The 18,542-nt window shown below is 40.5% G+C and overlaps 2 protein-coding genes across 5 annotated transcripts in view; one reads left to right on the top strand and one right to left on the bottom strand.

The window, feature by feature from the left end:
• Positions 1-40: 40 nt before the first annotated feature.
• Positions 41-1,294, top strand: MRPL57 (mitochondrial ribosomal protein L57). The gene is made up of 2 exons (XM_007164225.3): positions 41-160; positions 271-1,294. The coding sequence occupies exon 2, from the start codon at positions 276-278 to the stop codon at positions 582-584; it is 309 nt and encodes a 102-aa protein (XP_007164287.1). The 5' UTR covers positions 41-160; positions 271-275; the 3' UTR covers positions 585-1,294.
• A 178-nt stretch (positions 1,295-1,472) lies between these two features.
• ZDHHC20 (zinc finger DHHC-type palmitoyltransferase 20) overlaps positions 1,473-18,542 on the bottom strand; it is a 70,126-nt gene continuing 53,056 nt past the window's right edge. For 2 of the 4 annotated variants that reach the window (XM_057533094.1, XM_057533097.1), the window contains exons 8-13: positions 16,598-16,730; positions 13,514-13,640; positions 9,345-9,434; positions 7,838-7,953; positions 6,372-6,449; positions 1,473-4,953 (exon numbers count right to left, since the gene is read on the bottom strand). In XM_057533094.1, the coding sequence (XP_057389077.1) occupies positions 6,412-6,449; positions 7,838-7,953; positions 9,345-9,434; positions 13,514-13,640; positions 16,598-16,730 (504 nt within the window). In that variant the 3' untranslated portion in view covers positions 1,473-4,953; positions 6,372-6,411. Of the gene's footprint in view, positions 4,954-6,371; positions 6,450-7,837; positions 7,954-8,301; positions 8,347-9,344; positions 9,435-13,513; positions 13,641-16,597; positions 16,731-18,542 lie in introns of those variants that run through there. The other 2 variants (XM_057533096.1, XM_057533098.1) reach the window with 2 other exon arrangements.

The raw sequence follows: 18,542 nt of genomic DNA, 5'->3' as shown, positions 1-18,542 counted from the left end.
ACGCCATTGGTTCCGCGACTCGCGCAAGACCCTTCTCGCGAGAGCTGAAGCTTCGCGCGAGGAGACGGGTGGCGCGTCGGGAAAGCGCGCTTCCGACTTCCAGCTTCCTGCTTCCGGCGTCGTGTGCCGGCGTGCGGAGGGGGGCCCTGAGGTGCGGCTGGTGAGTGTTGGGGCGCGGGTCAGGTTGGCCTACGGGCGGCGGCGGGGCTCCCCTCTCCCTTCTCCCCGCGGCCGGCGCGCCGCTGACTCCCGCTTCTGTGCTCTCGGCAGGCGCCATGTTCCTGACTGCGCTCCTGCGGCGCGGCCGCATCCCCGGCCGGCAGTGGATCGGGAAGCACCGGCGGCCGCGGCCCGTGTCGGCGCAGGCGAAGCAGAACATGGTCCGCCGCCTGGAGGTCGAGGCAGAGAACCACTACTGGCTGAGCCGGCCCTTCCTCACGGTCGAGCAGGAGCGCGGCCACGCGGCGGCCCGCCGGGCGGCCGCCTTCCAGGCGCTCAAGGCGGCGCAGGTGGCCAGGTTCCCCGCGCACCGACGGCTGGAGGACCAGCTCGGCCACCTCAAGGTCACCGGGAAGTGGTCCTGACCCGCGCCACGCCGCCTGCGTCTTGCGGCGACGAGCGGGAGCCTCTGGCCAGAGCCCCACGGAGCCCCGGCCAAGCCGAGCGAGTGTCTGCGACGGAGGCCCCGGGCCCGCGCTCCCCACCGCCCGCAGTGTGTCTCGGTCGGATCGCGTCTCGCTTCTCTGCCCTGAGGACGGAACCGGGCGGCGTCCGCGTCACACGGCATGGGGAACGCAACCTGCGCGCAGCCGCGATAAAGCTGCCGACCGCGCTCTGGCATCTGGGCCTCGGTGCGAGATTCCGCCGGGGGCTTTGCCGTGCATGCTCGCTGACCTTCTGCTGACAGGTCTTGCCTAAGCGGACATGAAAAAATCTACTTTTCCAGTTAAACGCACTCCTAAAAATAGCGGTTTCTGGTGAGATTTGCTCCTAAAGGTGGACAATTGGACAGCGTCTATTTTGGGGGACTTCCCCCGGAACTAAGACCCTTTAAGCCAGGCGGCGCAGCCAAAAAACAAACCAAATAGTCTATTTTTAAAAATTCAGGTTGTCACCTCAGTATTGAAATTTAAGGATGATTTATGTATTTTGGATATGAGTCCTTTTTCAGGTATTCTTTTTCCAGTCTTCGACTTTTCATTGTTTTTAACAATGTCTTTCAAAGAACGGAAGTTCTTAGGTTTGACGAAGGGGACAATTGAAAATTGTTTAATAAAAGCTAAATTAAAACCTGTTTGATAAAGCCGCGTGTGCTCTGGCGTAGGTAGACCACACTGTCGTCGCACTCCGGTCGTCCCCGTGGTTGCCCGAAGGATCAGCCCCATCGCTTTCCCAAGGCAGCACTGTCCCTTGCCACACCTGCCAGGTGACTAAAGTAACAGTCATCCCCTAACAACAACAACAACAGCAGCTGTTCAAATACAGGACTTTATTTATTTATTAATAAAGTAATCGTTATTATGATTTTTGGAAAAACAAGTTTTAAAATGTTCAGCCTTCGTGTTAATGTAGGTTAGGCCACCCAAAAGACAAAGCAAAGATAACATTAAGTCATGGTCCAGGGTTACACTTATGAGACACAAATACAAGATTTACGGGACATGATATGTAAAAACGACCAAAGTAAACTGTATTTCAAATTTGTTTATATAAAAACATATTAAAGATCACTTTAAAATAGTGCCCACCTTTTCTGTAAATGGGCATAGACTAACCTGCAATCATGTACAAATGTGATAAACTCAACAGCTTTCTGAAGCTTTTAATACAAATACAATTCCTTGCTTCTTTATGCAACTCAGCAAAATAATATAAAGTGAAGTCGTTAGAAAAATATGGACCTTGCTGAATCTATCTTGCATTTTTAATTTAAGTTGGAAAATACAGTTCAGATCGTAAGAAACACATGAATTTCAGATTTACATATTAGCTGTATCTTACAGAATATGAGATACGGCCTTTATTTTGGCTGAAATGCAAAAATATGGTTAATTTCTCTAATAGATTAGTTAAAAATACTTTTCATTGATAGCAGTGCTAGTCCTAGAACAAAATGTAAGCAAAACATATTTGTAAGTCACTTGTGTTTTCAGCGCCCCAAATATGCAGATCCTAACAGCCCTTAATATGTATCTGCTTTAAAGATGACTGAAGGGAAATCTCACATGACTGAAAAATCTGCAAATCCTACAGTCAAAATCTGCTATTAATAGAAATAAATTCAAGTAAACATTGCATATTTAAACTAAGTTAAATTAACTTATGACACATTGGATCATAACCACTAAATATGTAAAAGGATTTTAAAAAATCATCCCTATGCAAAGATGAAACTCTACTATGTAAGCGGTGCAAGTTCAGTGACCACTAAGCTGTAGCTGCTCTTTGGTTTGGCACAGTGACAGTGGTCAGATGCCTCAGGTACTGAATATTCAAGTAAGTTTGTACCCACGTCAAACCAAGTTTCCTGTCTAATTTGTTTTTAATGGCAATGGCAAGACCTGAAATTCAACTTTATTTTCCTTAAATATCACAACTGTTCAAGTGTCTGAAGGAACAGAGACAGTACTAATGAATTTTGACAGGGCTTCATTTTGACCATTTCTCTGCAAAGGTTGGCAGCACTAATCAATCCCAGAGAAATACCAAAGAGGCAGCCTTTCCCTGATTCCCATACCACTTGTAGGCCCTTGCTGAACAGTCATTAATATGTACAACTAAACGAAGCCAAATATTTAGAACGTGGCAAATGTTGGCCATAAATTAATTGAACCAAAGGTAACTAAATTAAAAGGCTTTAGCTGAAAATTCCTGAAAAGGTGTTTACTATGCTATTAAGATGATGTTAACAGATACTGAAAGAACTGAAAAAGAGAAACACCACAAAAGCACCCAAATAGGTTAAAGGGAAAATTAAGTTTCCTCAGTTGTTAATCAGGTGCATGCAAATCCTCTTGACGTAAATGTAAAAATACCCACAAGAAGTACCAGGACAGTTCTGAAAGCAGTCACTTACGTTTAAACATTTACTATTTCCTTATAATACTCAAAACTGCCACACTGATGTTTCTGGTTGGTAAATCGGTATCCCTTAACTCTCATAAGTTTTCTAGAATCAAGATTATTAAGACTACAGTGTTGAAATAAAGATAGAAGCTGTATTATAGTATTCCAAACTATATTTTCAAAGCTAACTCATTCCTCTAGTTCAAAGGGGAAAAAAATTACTTTCTTTTAACATCTAATATCAATATAGCCCATGGAATTAGACATCCTATAAATTATAAACCTGGAAGAGTAGGCTATAAAATTTATGCTACATTAGGAGATTATAGAGCTATCCCTAGTATATTGTTTGGCGTCCGGAAAGAACTCCAAAAATATCTGTTGGACGAATGTTAAGTAAGGTACTGTGCAAAATTAGAAATTGAAGAATGTTAAAGGTCGTCCAGTCGAAATCATTCGTAACACCCCTCTCCCCAACCCTGATTTATAGACAAGGAAACTATAACATGTTTTTACAGACGCTGGTTAAAACTGATCTCCACCCACTACTGGAAGCAATCATTTTAGCTTGTGTGTGGCTAACTAAGCAGAGTATAAAGCAGGAGTAACATCTGTATATTGTTTCTCCACTATAGGACACTGTATTTTTCTTTAGAATTAATGCAACGATCCCTGTCACTTAGATTGGATTTCAAAAGGAAAAGGGGGATAAGTGTCTAGGCAGAAAGGGGTTGCTGTTAGGAAGTCAGATTTAAAATCCTGCATGTAAGAGTGGAATCCACCTCTCAGAGAATGGAAGTTCTGAATGACTACTCAAGTGAGAATTTCCTTCTTGAGAGCAGTGTTATGCTAAACAGTTTTACCCTAGTTCACATTGTATTTTATGTTGCTGTTTAAGCTATTACAGGATTACTGTACAAAGTTTCAAAGCAAATTTCAGTCATTACCTAAATTGAAATTTGAAAGTCAACTCAGCAGCAGGCAGCACTCTGAAAACATACTTTAGCAGCTTTCTGTAGCTTGTCTTTCGCTTTACTTTTCTTCTAGCCACTTCTACCCAATCCTACTGTGTCCAATATTTCTATAGCACACGTAACCTTTGTTTCCCTACCTGTATAAATACCCATGAAAGTTCAACAAAAGAGTATATTAAAAGCAGAGAGAAACAAAAAAATTTCTTATACTGCCACATTTTCTTTAAGCCTTGGGCACAACACTGCACAAGGTTTAATTAATGCTTAGAACTAAGCCTTCAATGAATTATACAAATATGCTCCATGTTTTAAATGATTAGGTATCTAAATCCTTCTGAGTGTTATTTTATAGCCAAAAATAAAAAAAAATCTTTAGTAAAAATGTTGAAAAGTATAAAACAGTAACTATAAATTAGCAAACACCAAGTTGTTTTTAAAGCAATTATTTTCTTTTTCTTACCCAGTACAAGCACTTTCAGCCACCATACTGACCTAGATGTACTTCACTTAAGACAAGTTTTCACCTTGTGTTTCTGGAGTGAAAATTTATATGGATACTAAGAAACAACTCTAATAATGTAACTCAGGTATCAAAAGAATACATACGCCATGTTAACATGTGACCTGACAGCTCATATTATAGCATATCATAATACGTTATTATGAGTAAATGTTATTTCCAAAGTAAAACTAAGTCACTTTTGTAGCTGTAAGTCAGTGTTGAACAAATGGGCTATTTTAAGATTAAGGCATCTTCCAGCTCTGGAGTAGTGCTTCTGTGGAGCCAACAATCTGTACAAAGGTTTCCTTTGTTAAAAAATATATCTTCATTTATACTTCAATTATTTAATTCCATTGATCATCTTCTTGCATATAAAACTGAAAATATTCCGTCCATAATGTTTTTATAAACCTATAAAACCAGAAACAATTATTGTTAAAACTTGATTTTGTATTTCTGAAAATAAGATTTATTAAATAGTTCTTTGGGCTAAGGTATAAAGCTGCTAATACAACACAAAAGGAAAGAAATACTTTAATATTACTAATATTCTAATAATAATAAAGGTTTTTAGACGCTGTAAATAAGGGACAGATCACTGACTTTCCCTGAAGCCATTAAGTGAGCATTTTAATACAGGCAGATCCTTACACTTTTCCCTTAGTGTTAACTCGGGCATAATCTGAGAAGACTGCTATCAGATGTTTATGGGAATTTCAGTGAGTATTCTCAACCACCAAGAGCATCAGCCATTATTCCGCCTACAGGGAGAGAAGACGCCCAGAGCCAGAACCCGGGAGCCCCGTCTGAGGACCAGCTCTGGGTGGGGCTGCCAATGACACGTGATCACCGCCTGCAGCTCCTGCTGCCCTCTGCCTGCCGGGAGCCCCACTGGGGGCTGTTTCTGATGCTCTCTTGAGTCTTAGGCTCTGGCTGTGACTTGGACATGGCCTCCAGGTCCTTGTAAGGACCTGAATGCTAATGACAAACACCAAGCAAGGAAGCAGATGTCCCCTAGATGAGACTACAGATGAGAACAAAGCAACTGAGGTAATAAAGGTGTGTTGTCTTAAGCTGCTAAGTGTGTGATAATTTGTTAGGTAGCAATAGGTAGCCAGGAAACACTACACGTAGGTTTTCAAAAATCTAATAGCTGCGTGTGATGCTGCTGAGCCAGTGAGCTTAGCTTCTGACTTGAACGTGTACAGCTGTCTTCTCTGTTTTTAAGCAGCAGGAGAGTTCACTCCATCCCTGCGGTTCAGTGTCAGTGTTTTAGCACTGCCCTCTCTGCTCCTACTGATCTGACGGGAAGGGCTTCTATTCCTACTTCAGTCAGCCTCCTCTGGCTACTGCCTCTGGGCACACAGATGAGGCGTCACGGATCCATGTACTTGGCTACAGTAAGCTGCTCTTCTGCTATATCTTCTACCAAGTAAATAACATCAATGAACCTCTTAAGTCTTTTTTTCAGTCTTTAATCTTAGTCACTCTTCTCTGGATCAAATTTCTTCAGTAGTGGGCAAAAGTCACCTTTTTTCCTTAAACTAATTAATAAGGTACCATTCAGTGAAAAGGTTAGTTGTCCATACACCAATCCTAACAATTTTTATTAGTTTCTTCATTAATCTATCAACAAATATCCAGTAAGATCATGCTAGGAGTGGTAAGAAAAATGGGAGTTAGGCAGATGTTACCTTCCAATCTCTCCTGAACGACCTGATTTTGCTGATATAATGGAAAGAGTAAAAAAGACTGAATTGCAAATTGTTTTGAGATTATGACATGCAAATAAACTAATTTTTGGAGAAATTACCTTTATACTGTCTTACCTTGCTCTTATTCAACTGGTTAGTTATGAACAAGTGGTACTCAATTTTCTATTGCCACTGTTACATGGTTATTTGTCCCTGTAAGCACATAATTATATATGACATGACAAAAAAAGAAATATTAAGTTTCTGGCTAAATGGTAAAATTGATGATTACAGTAAAAGCAAGTATTATGTAAGCACTAAATAGGCTTCTGGTGCCAACCATTTGCCTTCTGTTAGAACCCAGAAGGAAGGAAAGCAGTGCTAAAATCTGAAAGTCTGGTTTTATGCTTATCTTTGTAAAAACGTCCATTGGCTCTAAAGATGTTCAGGAGGAATAATTTCAAGTCCACAAATGGATTTTTCCCTTGATTTTATACTGAGGGTCTAATGACCTGAATGAAGGTCTTTTTTAAAAAATTTATTTTACTTTATTTATTTATTTTTGGCTGTGTTGGGTCTTCGTTGTGTTGCACGGGCTTCTCACTGCAGTGGCCTCTCTTGTTGCGGAGCACGGGCTCCAGGCACGTGGGCTTCAGTAGTTGTGGCACGTGGGCTCAGTAGTTGTGGCTCGCGGGCTCCAGAGCACAGGCCCAGCAGCTGCAGCACATGGGCTCAGTTGCTCCACGGCATGTGGGATCCTCCCGGACCAGGGCTCGAACCCGTGTCCCCTGCATTGGCAGGCGGATTCCTAACCCCTGGGCCACCAGGGAAGTCCCCTGAATGAAGGTCTTAATGAAACTAATTTAAGAGAATTTAAATGCTGCTGAAAGCCGAAATGACAATAACAGCAAATCAGAAATTGTGACAGCAAGCTTTCAAGTTTTAGGGTGTTTCCTAGAGTTAGTACCAAACCATTTTCCTACAGTGCAAGGAGAATGTTATTACTAGTATTATTAAGAACCACAGATATGTTTTAAGCTATAATGCTAGTGAGTGGCCAGACTATATTATAAACCGAGGCCTGATTCAAAGGCCCACTTCCATCTTATCAACTGTTGTATAATGCACCACAATTCATGAAATGATTAAGAGTCATCATGGTTCAAATCCATTCAGTGCACGCTTTTTATACGAAGACAAGACAGCCAAAGAGTGCAAGGCATTTCAAAATTATTTTCAGATAAGCAAAAGCTATGACGCCAAAGAAAAACCTTGTTTAAGCATTATCCAGAATATTATGCCAAAAGAATTTTCTACATCCGAGGTGACAAAATACACGGCTGGGTAACAACAAGGAAAAACAAAATTATGAACAGAAAAAACCACGGCAGCAGCCACTACGCTTCCTCACTCAACCTTCGCCTCCGTGAAAGCTACCGGTAAACGCTAACGGCCCACGTATAAGATATTGTATTAAAAAGTTTCAAAGATTTTCGTATTTTAAAATAGCACATAATGTACTTTAATTTTTCCACATTTATTAAATCTGGTGATTTTCATTTTAACCAGACAAAGCAATGTTTTCAGATGACGAGCATTACCTGATCTGACGACACCTTCTTCAGATCCATTCTCTAGCCACTGAGGTTCACTGTCCAACAAGCGGTTTTTTGATTCACTAAGCGGTTTGATAGGAAAGGGTGGATTTGAGCCAATACTGAAAGAGGAGCAAATAATTTAGTAAATAGTCTAACGCTCAATTAATGATACTTAGTTAATAAGCAGCAAATTAGTATTCCTTCTCCTAAATATGTGAGGGCAACTCATGAGATCTCAGCACTCTGAAAAGACTCCGTCTTCAAGAGAAAATGTGCCCCCAACCCCCCGCATTAAATGGCTCCTAGACCCAAGAATCTGTACTCAGCACTGCCAATGAAAACAATTAGATAAAAGAAAAACAGCTTCAGAGGCCAATCTGAAACATTTTTAACTTGTTAATCAAGAGCCATAAGGTAGCACAAGGACAGGTGAGGATCTATGTCTGTGGCCAGGACAAAAAGATTACCTGTCATTTCCCAAGTTTTCTGCTTTCTACCTCTGCAGTATAGATCTAAGGGGAAAAAATGATTTAGTGATTTAGCGTAGACTTAGTTTTCTAGCTAAGAGATCCAGGGAGGGAGGGAATGGAGGAAAAAAAGGAGGAGGAAAAGGGAACTAGTATTGTCGGGGACCCACTATGGGCAGACACTGTGCTGGGTGCTTTCTACACACCATCGCAATCTTCACAATAACCCCCGAAGGCAGTACAAATCCTCCTCTCATAGAGCTGGCAGCTGAGGCTCAGACAGTTTAAGTAACTTCTTCGAGCTCTGAGGTCCTAGGTTCTAAGGCCTATGTTCTTCCAAAATTAATTCGCTAGCTTGGAATTTATAATCCGTCCTCCCCCACAACTTATTTCTGGAGTAAGTTTCAAGTGTTTCACTTTGACAGAAGCATCTCTATCTCCTTTAAAATATCATTAAAAATGAACTATTTCTCTGAATTTATGAATCAGTGTGCTCACCATACAAACTCTGAGAAAATATTCTCTAAGATGAAGAAGAAAAATTTTGTATTTGTATTTTTGAATCCTCATTAATATTATTTTCACACTGCAGTTAAAATCTGTTTATCAAAATAAAATGGTGAATAGTACAATGACTAACTTCTTTGAAAATATAACTGATATCAACCAACATCATCAAATCTTGAAAGAGTCTTCGTTTCTAGGAAGACGCAGCACTGGTAGGGTAGCCGTGCTTCCTACCCTGCCAGACGCGTCCAGTGACATGAGACTGTCCTGCTTCAACTACTAACAGCAAGCCTTCACTTTCTTACTCTCAAAAGTGTTCTGGTTTGAATGATAAAAAATATGGTTATCCTGAGCATATCAGCTATATCCACATTTTAACCCTCAGTTAAAAAAACTGAATAGAATTTCTCTTTATCTATGCTGGCTTGCTACATTACTACTGTATTTATCTATGTATAACACACACACACACACACACACACACACACAGTTTGCTCTGTAATGAATTCTGAAAAACTTAATGACAAGAAGCACACCTTCTGGTATTTTCACTGTGGTTTGAAACAGAAGCTTGTTCTGGATCCGTCCCCACAAGACGAGTCGGAAAACTGCAGCCATCACCCTGACTGCATAATGAAAAATATCAGTAATAATTTAATCATGTTCAGTTAAATCAAAGTGGTCAAGTTTAACACCTACTTTCCAGAGGCATGGTATGAAATTATCACAACTTGTCATTTCAGAGAATGATTTCTAAGATTTCTAATTTAGAGGGATACTAGACTCCACTGAGGAAATAAGTCTTTTCCTTTTATAATTTACATATAGTTAGAAACAGTATCTTCCATGACTATTAAAATGATCATGTCTATTAAAGTTATGATAAACATACATATTCAAATATTTGGTTAACTGACCTGCTTATCACAATCATTTAAGATATCATAAACGCTCAAACTGAAATTCAAGATGTAAGCTCCACATATTTATTTATTCAACAACATTCATTAAGGGAAAATATACTGGATGTTCCGAGTACCATTTGAAGTGCTAGGGATATACCACTCAACAAAAGAAAAGAAAATCTCTGCCTTCAAGAAGTTCACAACTTAAAAAAAAGTACAGCTATGCCTTCCACAGTCTAAAAACATCAAAACTGTGTACCGCAGGGAATTCCACTTCCAGTCAAGATGGATTAACCGGTACATTTGACCTCCTGTTGAACAGTATATACAACAACTCTTTTCAAAACAGGCAGCACAGAACTGTGGTGTCTGAAAGAAGAGAAACCAACCAAGGAGCTGCAGCTTCTGCCAGAACTTGAGCACCAACAGGGGGATGTGCAGAGCAAGGTGGTCTCACTGAATTAAGGTGACAGAGATGGGAGTTTTGAGAAGATGAGGAGGCTTCCTTGTATCGGAGAGAGCTGAGGAAGAGGGATATGTGCAGAGAAAGGGCTACAGAAATCTGCACAGGGTTTTACTTGAGTCTTCTGATGAATACTAAGCCACACATGTGAATCTGGGGAAAGAACAACTGGGGAGTGTAAGCTGAACAATTCAGAGCCTGCACAGCACTGAAAGCCATTTGCATTCGACCTGCCAGAGGAGAGAGACCTCACTGGACATGTGGATATGGCAGAGACCGCAGCAGGCTCTCACCTTTGCTGTAGGATTAAACTTGCCCTACAGAAAATGTTACTTTACACCCAACCAAACAAAGGTTTAAACAAGCGTCAGGAGGACTAAGCTGAAACAGAAGTCTGCCAAAACAAAATTCAACATTCTTTAAAGGGAGACAAAATTTAAACATTCAGAATTCAAAATGTCCACCATCCAATCAAAAATTACTAGCATAAAAAGCAGTAAAATGTGATCACAACTGAGAGGGAAAAAAAGTCAATAGAAAAGATTTAGAAATGACCATGAACACTTGAAACAAAGACGTTAAAACAGTGATTATAAATATGTCCATAAATTAAGTGGAAAAAGTGGATATAAAGAAAAAAGAAATGTAAGATATAAAAAAAGAACCAAATTGAACTTCTGGAGCTGAAAAATATAATATCTGAAATAAGAAATTCACTGGATGAGCCTAACAGTAGACATTACAGAAGAAAAGATAAGTGAACTCACAGACATAACAATAGAAATGATCCAATTTGAAGCAAAGAGAGAAAAAAGATGGAGGGGGAGAAGGGAGGGACAACAGCAATGACTGGTGGGTCATGACATATATTTAAGAGAACCTGAAAAGCTAGTGGGAGAAGGGCACAGGAAGAGGGAAGCAGGCAGAAAAAACTATGGAAAATTATTTCAAAATTATTCAGATTGGACTTCCCTGGTGGCACAGTGGTTAAGAATCCTCCCGCCAATGCAGGGGACACAGGTTCGAGCCCTGGTCCGGGAAGATCCCACATGCCATGGAGCAACTAAGCCCGTGCGCCACAACTACTGAGCCTGCGCTCTGGAGCCTGCGAGCCACAACTACTGAGCCCGTGTGCCACAACTACTGCAGCCCGTGTGCCTAGAGCCCGTGCTCCGCAACAAACAGAAGCCACTAAATGAGAAGGCCGCGCACAGCAACAAAGAGTAGCCCCTGCTCGTTGCAACTAGAGAAAGCCTGTGCACAGCAACGAAGACCCAACACAGCCAAATAAATAAATAAATGAATAAATAAATAATTCAGAGCTGATGAAAACTACAAATTCATAGATCCAAGAAGCCTAATGAACTCCAAAGAGGATAAACACAAGGCAAACCATACTAAGAAACATCATCATCAGACTACTTAAAACCAGTGATAAAGATAAAATCTTAAAAGTAGCCACAGGGGAAAAAAGACATAGTAGTTTACAAGCATACCTCGTTTTATTGCGTTTCATTTCACTGTGCTTTGCAGATACTGTGATTTTTATAAATTAAAGGTTTGAGGCAAGCCTACATTGAGCAAGTCTATCGGTGCCACTTTTCCAACGGCATCTGCTCACTTTGCGTCTCTGGGTCACATATTGGCAATTCTCACAATATTTCAAACCCTCCACCAGCAAAAAGATTACGACTTGCTGAAGGCTCAGATAACGATTAGCAGTTGTTAGCAATAAAGTATTTTTAAATCAAGGTATGTACATTGTTTTTTTTTTTTTTTTTAGACATAATGCTATTGAACACTTAACAGTCTATGGTTATAGACTGTTACATGCACTGGGAAACCAAAAAATTCGTATGACTCACTTCACTATGATATTTGCTTTATTGCGGTGGTCTGGAACCAAACCTGCAATAATCTCCGAGGTGTGCCTGTACAAACAGTGGAATAAAGATAAGAGAGAGGCTGATTTATTGCCACAAACAACACAAGCCAGATGATAATGGAACAACATCTTTAAAGAAGGGGAAAGAAAAAACAAAGACAAAAAACCCAACTGCCAACATTGAAATTTCTGTTTAGAGAAAATAACCTTAACAAATAATAGGCTATGTTGCAACCAGTCGGAGTGGAAACACCTGAATATAAGGGACAACAGATAAAGCGCACGGAAGGGACTGGCGCCCTTGAAGATGAAGCTCAGGAAAAAGGCCGCACGGAAAGTGAGCAGCCACCAGGGCGCCGCAGCGGAGCCTCCCGAGGGGCCCCTGCAGGGACAAGGGGAGGAAGGCGACAGAAGAAGGACTTGAAGAGACAGTGGTTAAAAGTACTTTCCAAATCTGATCAAAGTTTAAAAATTACAGATCCAAGAAGCTCAACAATCCTAAGCACGAGAATCGTGAAGAAAACGACACCAGGCACGTCATAATCAAATTGCAAGAAACTAGTGATAAACAAAATCTTAAAAGCAGCCAGAGAAAAATGTCATATTACACAAATAGTAATAAACATACTATCCACAAACTTCTCATCAGAAAAAAATGCAAGCATCATCTACAATTCTATACCAAGCAAAATGTCTTTCAAAAATGAAGGCGATTGGGAATTCCCTGGCCGTCCAGTGGTTAGGACTCTGAACTTTCACTGCTGGGGCCTGGTTTCAAGTTCTGGTCAGGGAACTAAGATCCCATGTGGCGTGGCAAAAAAAAAAAAAAAAAAAAGAATGAAATATGTCATTTTCAGACAAAATAACAAGCAATACAGTTCTTTGTTAAGGGAAAAAAGGAAAAAAACCCACAACACTTACAAATATGGTACTTGAATTTCAAATACTTTTTCCTTCTCTATAATGATTTTTGGTATATAGATGGCCTAGGATGGCTAAGAATTTGGGAGAAAAGGAAATTATGAATCATCTTGAGCATATATTCTCATTTAAATTTAAATGCAGGTAAAAACTGCATTCTGTGTTGGGTCTTCTTTGACTTAAGACACAACAGAATACATAACCTGTACTGGAAATCTTTGAAGATATGGCTAATAAGTATAAATTCTTATGATTCTTTACTTCACAAACTTATTTTCATTTTGAAAGAAAAAGAGTGATTCTTATTTTCTATGAATCATCTTTTTTTCTCATTCAAATATATGCCCAAACTCTCCTTCACCCTTATAAAAAACATGAAAAACAAAATACTTCATGTAATCAAGATATTCTGAGTTTTCATTCTTAAGGCTCATAATGTCATAATATACTATATTCTCTGAATCATTTAATCAGAGAGACAGAGACTATCACAGGTTCCATAATTTCTGAGACGTGCATTTTATAAACTACCTTGAAAATATTGGAAGTAGCCAATATTTCTTTTCATCGCCAAAGACTTGTCTCCAATTTTTACTGCATCCAAGCGAGAAACCGTTTCCATCAGGTCCATATGAAAATGTGGGTGCACGGAATGATTCTGTTACAGATATATATTACAAAAAAGAAGAGTTAACCTATTTGAAAATTATAGGAGGGAAGGAAAGTAACAATTTTTTTTCCTTTTCTTTTTTTAAACTTTTTTGGGAAAAAATATAACCTCTTGAATATTTCATCACCCTTATAAAATGAAAATGTCAAAATAATTATGTGATATTAAGGAAAATCGACTGAAGAATGTTCAATACACCTTAGCCTTTTTCTTTTTTTTTTTTTTAAGATATTCTATCTCTTGCAACTTCACTCATTCATTATTTATCAATTTCCTACTATGTGCCTTATGGCAAAGCACCAGGTTTTGGGATCCCAAGGTAAAGTAGATGAAATTCTGACCAAAGAACCTACAGTCTAACAAAAGTCTATCAGAATGACAGTGTGATAGAGATACATGCGAGTGTTGGGGGTGGTGGCCAAGGAAGGTGAAATATGCAGGAGGTGACGCCTGAGCTCAATCCTGAGCTATGAATAATAACAAGTGAGGAAGCTGATGGCGGCCAGAGCCTAGGATCTCTGTTTAAAGATAGAATGCATTTCAGAATGTTTTATAAGCTATGGATAAGAAGGAACCAGGGAGAGACGGATTGGGAAAGGTTGATGACACAGAAAAGTGAAGTAAAAACTGATGGAAGAAAGTTCTAGAAGAAATGGGATGGCCTTTAGAAAAGTTCTAAAGATTAACCATAGATACCAGAAAGGACATCGTGTCCATAGAAGTTAGAAAGAGGGTGACAGTGATGGGTTTGAAAGTAGAAATGTTTGTGTGAGGTTATAAAGGTGAGACGATAAGAATTTAACTTGTGGCGACTTCTAATTTTTCTATGAAGCGTTCACAAAATAGGTAAGGAAATTAGGGAGAATGATGAAAGTCTGGAATACCTATTGTGGGTAATAAGCTGGCAAACCTGATCAGAAACACGTGACATTACTGCCAAATAGAGCTGAGGGCCTAAGTGAGGTCTGAGACTTTGAATCTGTAGTTGTGACCACCTCTGTGGGAGTGAGACGGCCTTCACCAGCTCTCTCCAGCCCCATCGCACTGGGAGAAGAACGCATCGCTGGAATAACCTGGGTCAGGGACTGGCAAAGGCGCTATGGGAGAAGAGGCACCTAGGGGCATGCGTAATGCGAGGGTGCTGCTGGGAGCTTGAGGGCATTTATTATAGGATCTAGAATGGAAAAGGGTGAGAGACAAAACCAGAGGGAAAGAAACGTGGGAGAAAAGTGGTGGAGTGTGGAGGACTCAGGAAGCTAGAAAGGGCACGCACTGGAGCACGGAAAGGGAGAGCTGAACGGATAAAGACTGTGGTTAGAGAATGGAAACTTCAAGGTGAAAACGTGAGGCCTCTTCAGTTTCAAGTGATGAAAGGTTCAGTGTTTGGGTACAGGAATGACTGGCTATCAGGATCAAAGAGACCAACCAGCCTGTCTGGGGTGACAGCAGCAGTTTGAATGTATTAATAGAAACTGTGTAACATGAGAAATGATTCAAGGTAGGGAGGTGACAGCTATGAGGAAGGTGCAAGTGATGCCCCAAAGGACACCTGGAAGCAGCAGTGCAGAGCTGGGTAACACCAGGGTGTGCGGGGAGTGCTGTGTTAGGGGAAGGTTTTCCAAAGTGTGGGTTTAAACATCTTAATAGGCTGTAAAATCAATTCAGTGCTTTGAAACCACCATTCCTTTTTAAAGAACTAGAACAGAAAAAGAGTACATTGGACATAGTAGACATTAATGATGTTTTACGAAGATTTTGCTTATTCTAATTACATAATTTTATAAATGTGTGTGCATGCACTAGGTAGTGATATAAAATGATGCATTTCTTACTGTAGTCACTGCTTCCCAGGAAGCACTCACCTCTCAGACACCTAGAGGGTTTGGGCGGGAAACAAGTGAAGCAGGGTGGGAACCGTGGCCAATTAAATGCTCATGGCCACCGGAAGCAGTCAGCCACTACTGAGCTCCTACCGAATGATGCCAGGTGGGAAAATAGGGCCACCAGAGTCATCAGTTTTGAAAAGAAGAAATCTCCTTTTCTGTGTGAAATTTCTCAGTGTCCAGCTGCTTGGGAGGTCTGAAGAGCTAGGCTTTGCATGTGGGCTGCCTTCTGTAACCTCGGGTTAAAGGTGAAGAGATGACAGGATATTCTGTGACGATGATAAATTAATTGACATAAGGAAGCTTATTCACACGGAAAAGGGATGAAGGCGTGGGAACTGGAGGAGAGCAACAGCAGAGTGAGCTGGGAAAGGCGGGGCACCGAACCCTTCACCCTGGAGGCCCATCACGTCTTACAGGACTCCACAAGACACGAGATTAAAGGGGTCCAAATGTAAGAGTACCTAAGAACCTCCTTGCAATGTCTGCATCTTTCTATGTTAAAATACGTCCACCTCTCCTTTAGACGGCAGGGAGTGTTTAACTTTCTTTCGAAACACTGCGACAGATCCCTGTTTTGTTAGCCAATACCTCAATATTCCAGTTACGGCTGGTGTTGCTGCTTACATGCCTATGGTTTAGTCTGAGCAATGCCACACCACTGTTGTTTAAGAAGCGTGTGTCCAATTGTTGGAATACCTTACTGAATTCTTCCCCAATATTTTCATTTTAAAAAAATGAGCAAAAACGGGGCATAAGTGCTAACATTAGTGATACAACAAAGGCAGGAAACAGCTTTTATTAAAATTTATAAAATATAGTCAGTTCTCTACTTTTATATACAACACACTACTGAAAAAATATATAAAAGTCAATCTTACTTCCTCAACCTTCTCAAAATTATGAACCTTTACATTTATTAAACAGCCATTGTTCCTATCCAGTCCAAGTTAATTTTAATACAGAATTATTTTATCTTTATCATCTTTTGTCCTTCTCTAGACTTCATGTTCATTTGTGGCCATTTTCCTAAATAATTATGCTTTATTTTAACCTACTTACCTATGGTTGTTCTGTTTTTTCCAACTAGCCAGCAGTGGTAGCTGAGAAGTGACAACACGCTGATGAAGAACATCGTCGACACAAAGAAAAGAAAAAGTATGTGGAATTTTGCACGTGTATCTGAGAGTTCATTCTGAGGAAAGAAAAAAGAAGACTTCCTTTTCAGAATAGTCAACCTCCAAAATATACTCTCACAAATTTGGTTCTTCCTGAAGATTGTTGAATTTGCCAAAAAATTGCCAGATATGAGAAGTAATAAAATAAATTAGATAATATATCCAAAAGCAACATTTCCCAAAGCAGAGAACTGGTATTATCAGAGGGGCTTGCTTACATAACATGTCAGAAAGAGTCACTTTAAAAACCGCTCTTAAATTTTAGCAATAGTTTCAGTAATAAAATAAAAAGATGGACGTTTTTACCTAACGTTTTTCTTTCGTACTTTATACATATATTCAAGCTTTCCCCAACATCCAGGATACACGAGGGTTTTCTCCATCTACGCTACTATTTGCTTGTTTTAATTATATAACCAGAAACTAACTGTGATAAATTTATTTTTGGACTTCCCTAGTCTCTATCTTCGGAACACCACTGCACACAGCCATCCCTTCAGCTGCTTCCATTCCTACCTTTTTAATCCTTGCTTCTTTCCTACAGAGCCTGTTTTGGTAATTACCGATTTTGGTATGTCAATTTGCCACAAGGCATTAGTGAACGAAAACAGCTTCTGTTACCCATTCTAATGGCTAGATTCATTTCAACAGAAGCAAAGCGTTAACCCAGAAGAAGTCAGTCTCTAGCAAGAGGATTAGAAGGAAGCCTTTAAGCATTCACTCTCACGACAAAGCCGCACAGCCAACCACAGCCTCACAGAACAAGAGCTGCTCCTGCTTGATTGAAACACTGTTTACAGGCTAAGAGGAAGGTTTTTAGCATTAGGTGATTCTGACATCTATCTTCTCCTCTTCCAGAGTAACCGCAATACCTTTTAAATACATCAAGTGATTCTTCTATCTCCCCATCTTGTGTAACAAATGAGTACTATACATACTCACTATCAATGTCACAAAAAAGATGGCAAGACTGTCATGGCAATGATGTATTTTACCTTTGGACAACTCTCTGTAGATTTCCTGCGGCAAAGCTTGTACAAATAGAGACAACGCATTAAGAAACCACTTTTTTTTTTTTTTTTTTTTTTTTTTAAGGATTTTCTTATTTATTTATTTATTTATTTATTTATTTTTGGCTGTGTTGGGTCTTCGGTTCGTGCAAGGGCTTTCTCCAGTTGCGGCAAGCGGGGGCCACTCTTCATCGCGGTGCGGGGACCGCTCTTCATCGCGATGCGCGGGCCTTTCTCTATCGCGGCCCCTCCCGTCGCGGGGCACAGGCTCCAGACGCGCAGGCTCAGCAATTGTGGCTCACGGGCCCAGCTGCTCCGTGGCATGTGGGATCTTCCCAGACCAGGGCTCGAACCCGTGTCCCCTGCATTAGCAGGCAGATTCTCAACCACTGCGCCACCAGGGAAGCCCCCAAGAAACCACTTTTTATACAAAATTATCCTGCGCACTATTGTCATAAACCTTTCACGTTTGGAAGGACCACTAAGACGTGGCTCTCTAAAGGTCATCAACGACGTTTTCTCAAAAACCGCAAAAGACAAGAACATTCTGCCCTCCAAGCACGTTTAGGGTACACTTCACACACCTTTCCACAAAGTTTTTAAAACAGAGATTTGTATCTAGGAAAGCATAAAATTGATTTTTTTACCGAACAGCTTTTTAAAAACTTCTGATGACTAGTTTCTAAAAACTAGATCTCATAATTTCTCACCTGCCTCACTGGTACCGCAGTAGCCTTCCAAGGGGTACCATCTCCTCCCCTCCAGTCTACTTTCCACACAGCAGCCAGAGGGACCCTTTATAAGGCCGGTGGCGCTACC

The sequence above is a fragment of the Balaenoptera acutorostrata genome, chromosome 18 (assembly GCF_949987535.1).
Source record: "Balaenoptera acutorostrata chromosome 18, mBalAcu1.1, whole genome shotgun sequence".
Taxonomy (NCBI): Eukaryota; Metazoa; Chordata; class Mammalia; order Artiodactyla; family Balaenopteridae; genus Balaenoptera; species Balaenoptera acutorostrata.
Note: the sequence above shows the minus strand (reverse complement) of the source record. Positions and strands in the feature narration are given on the sequence as shown.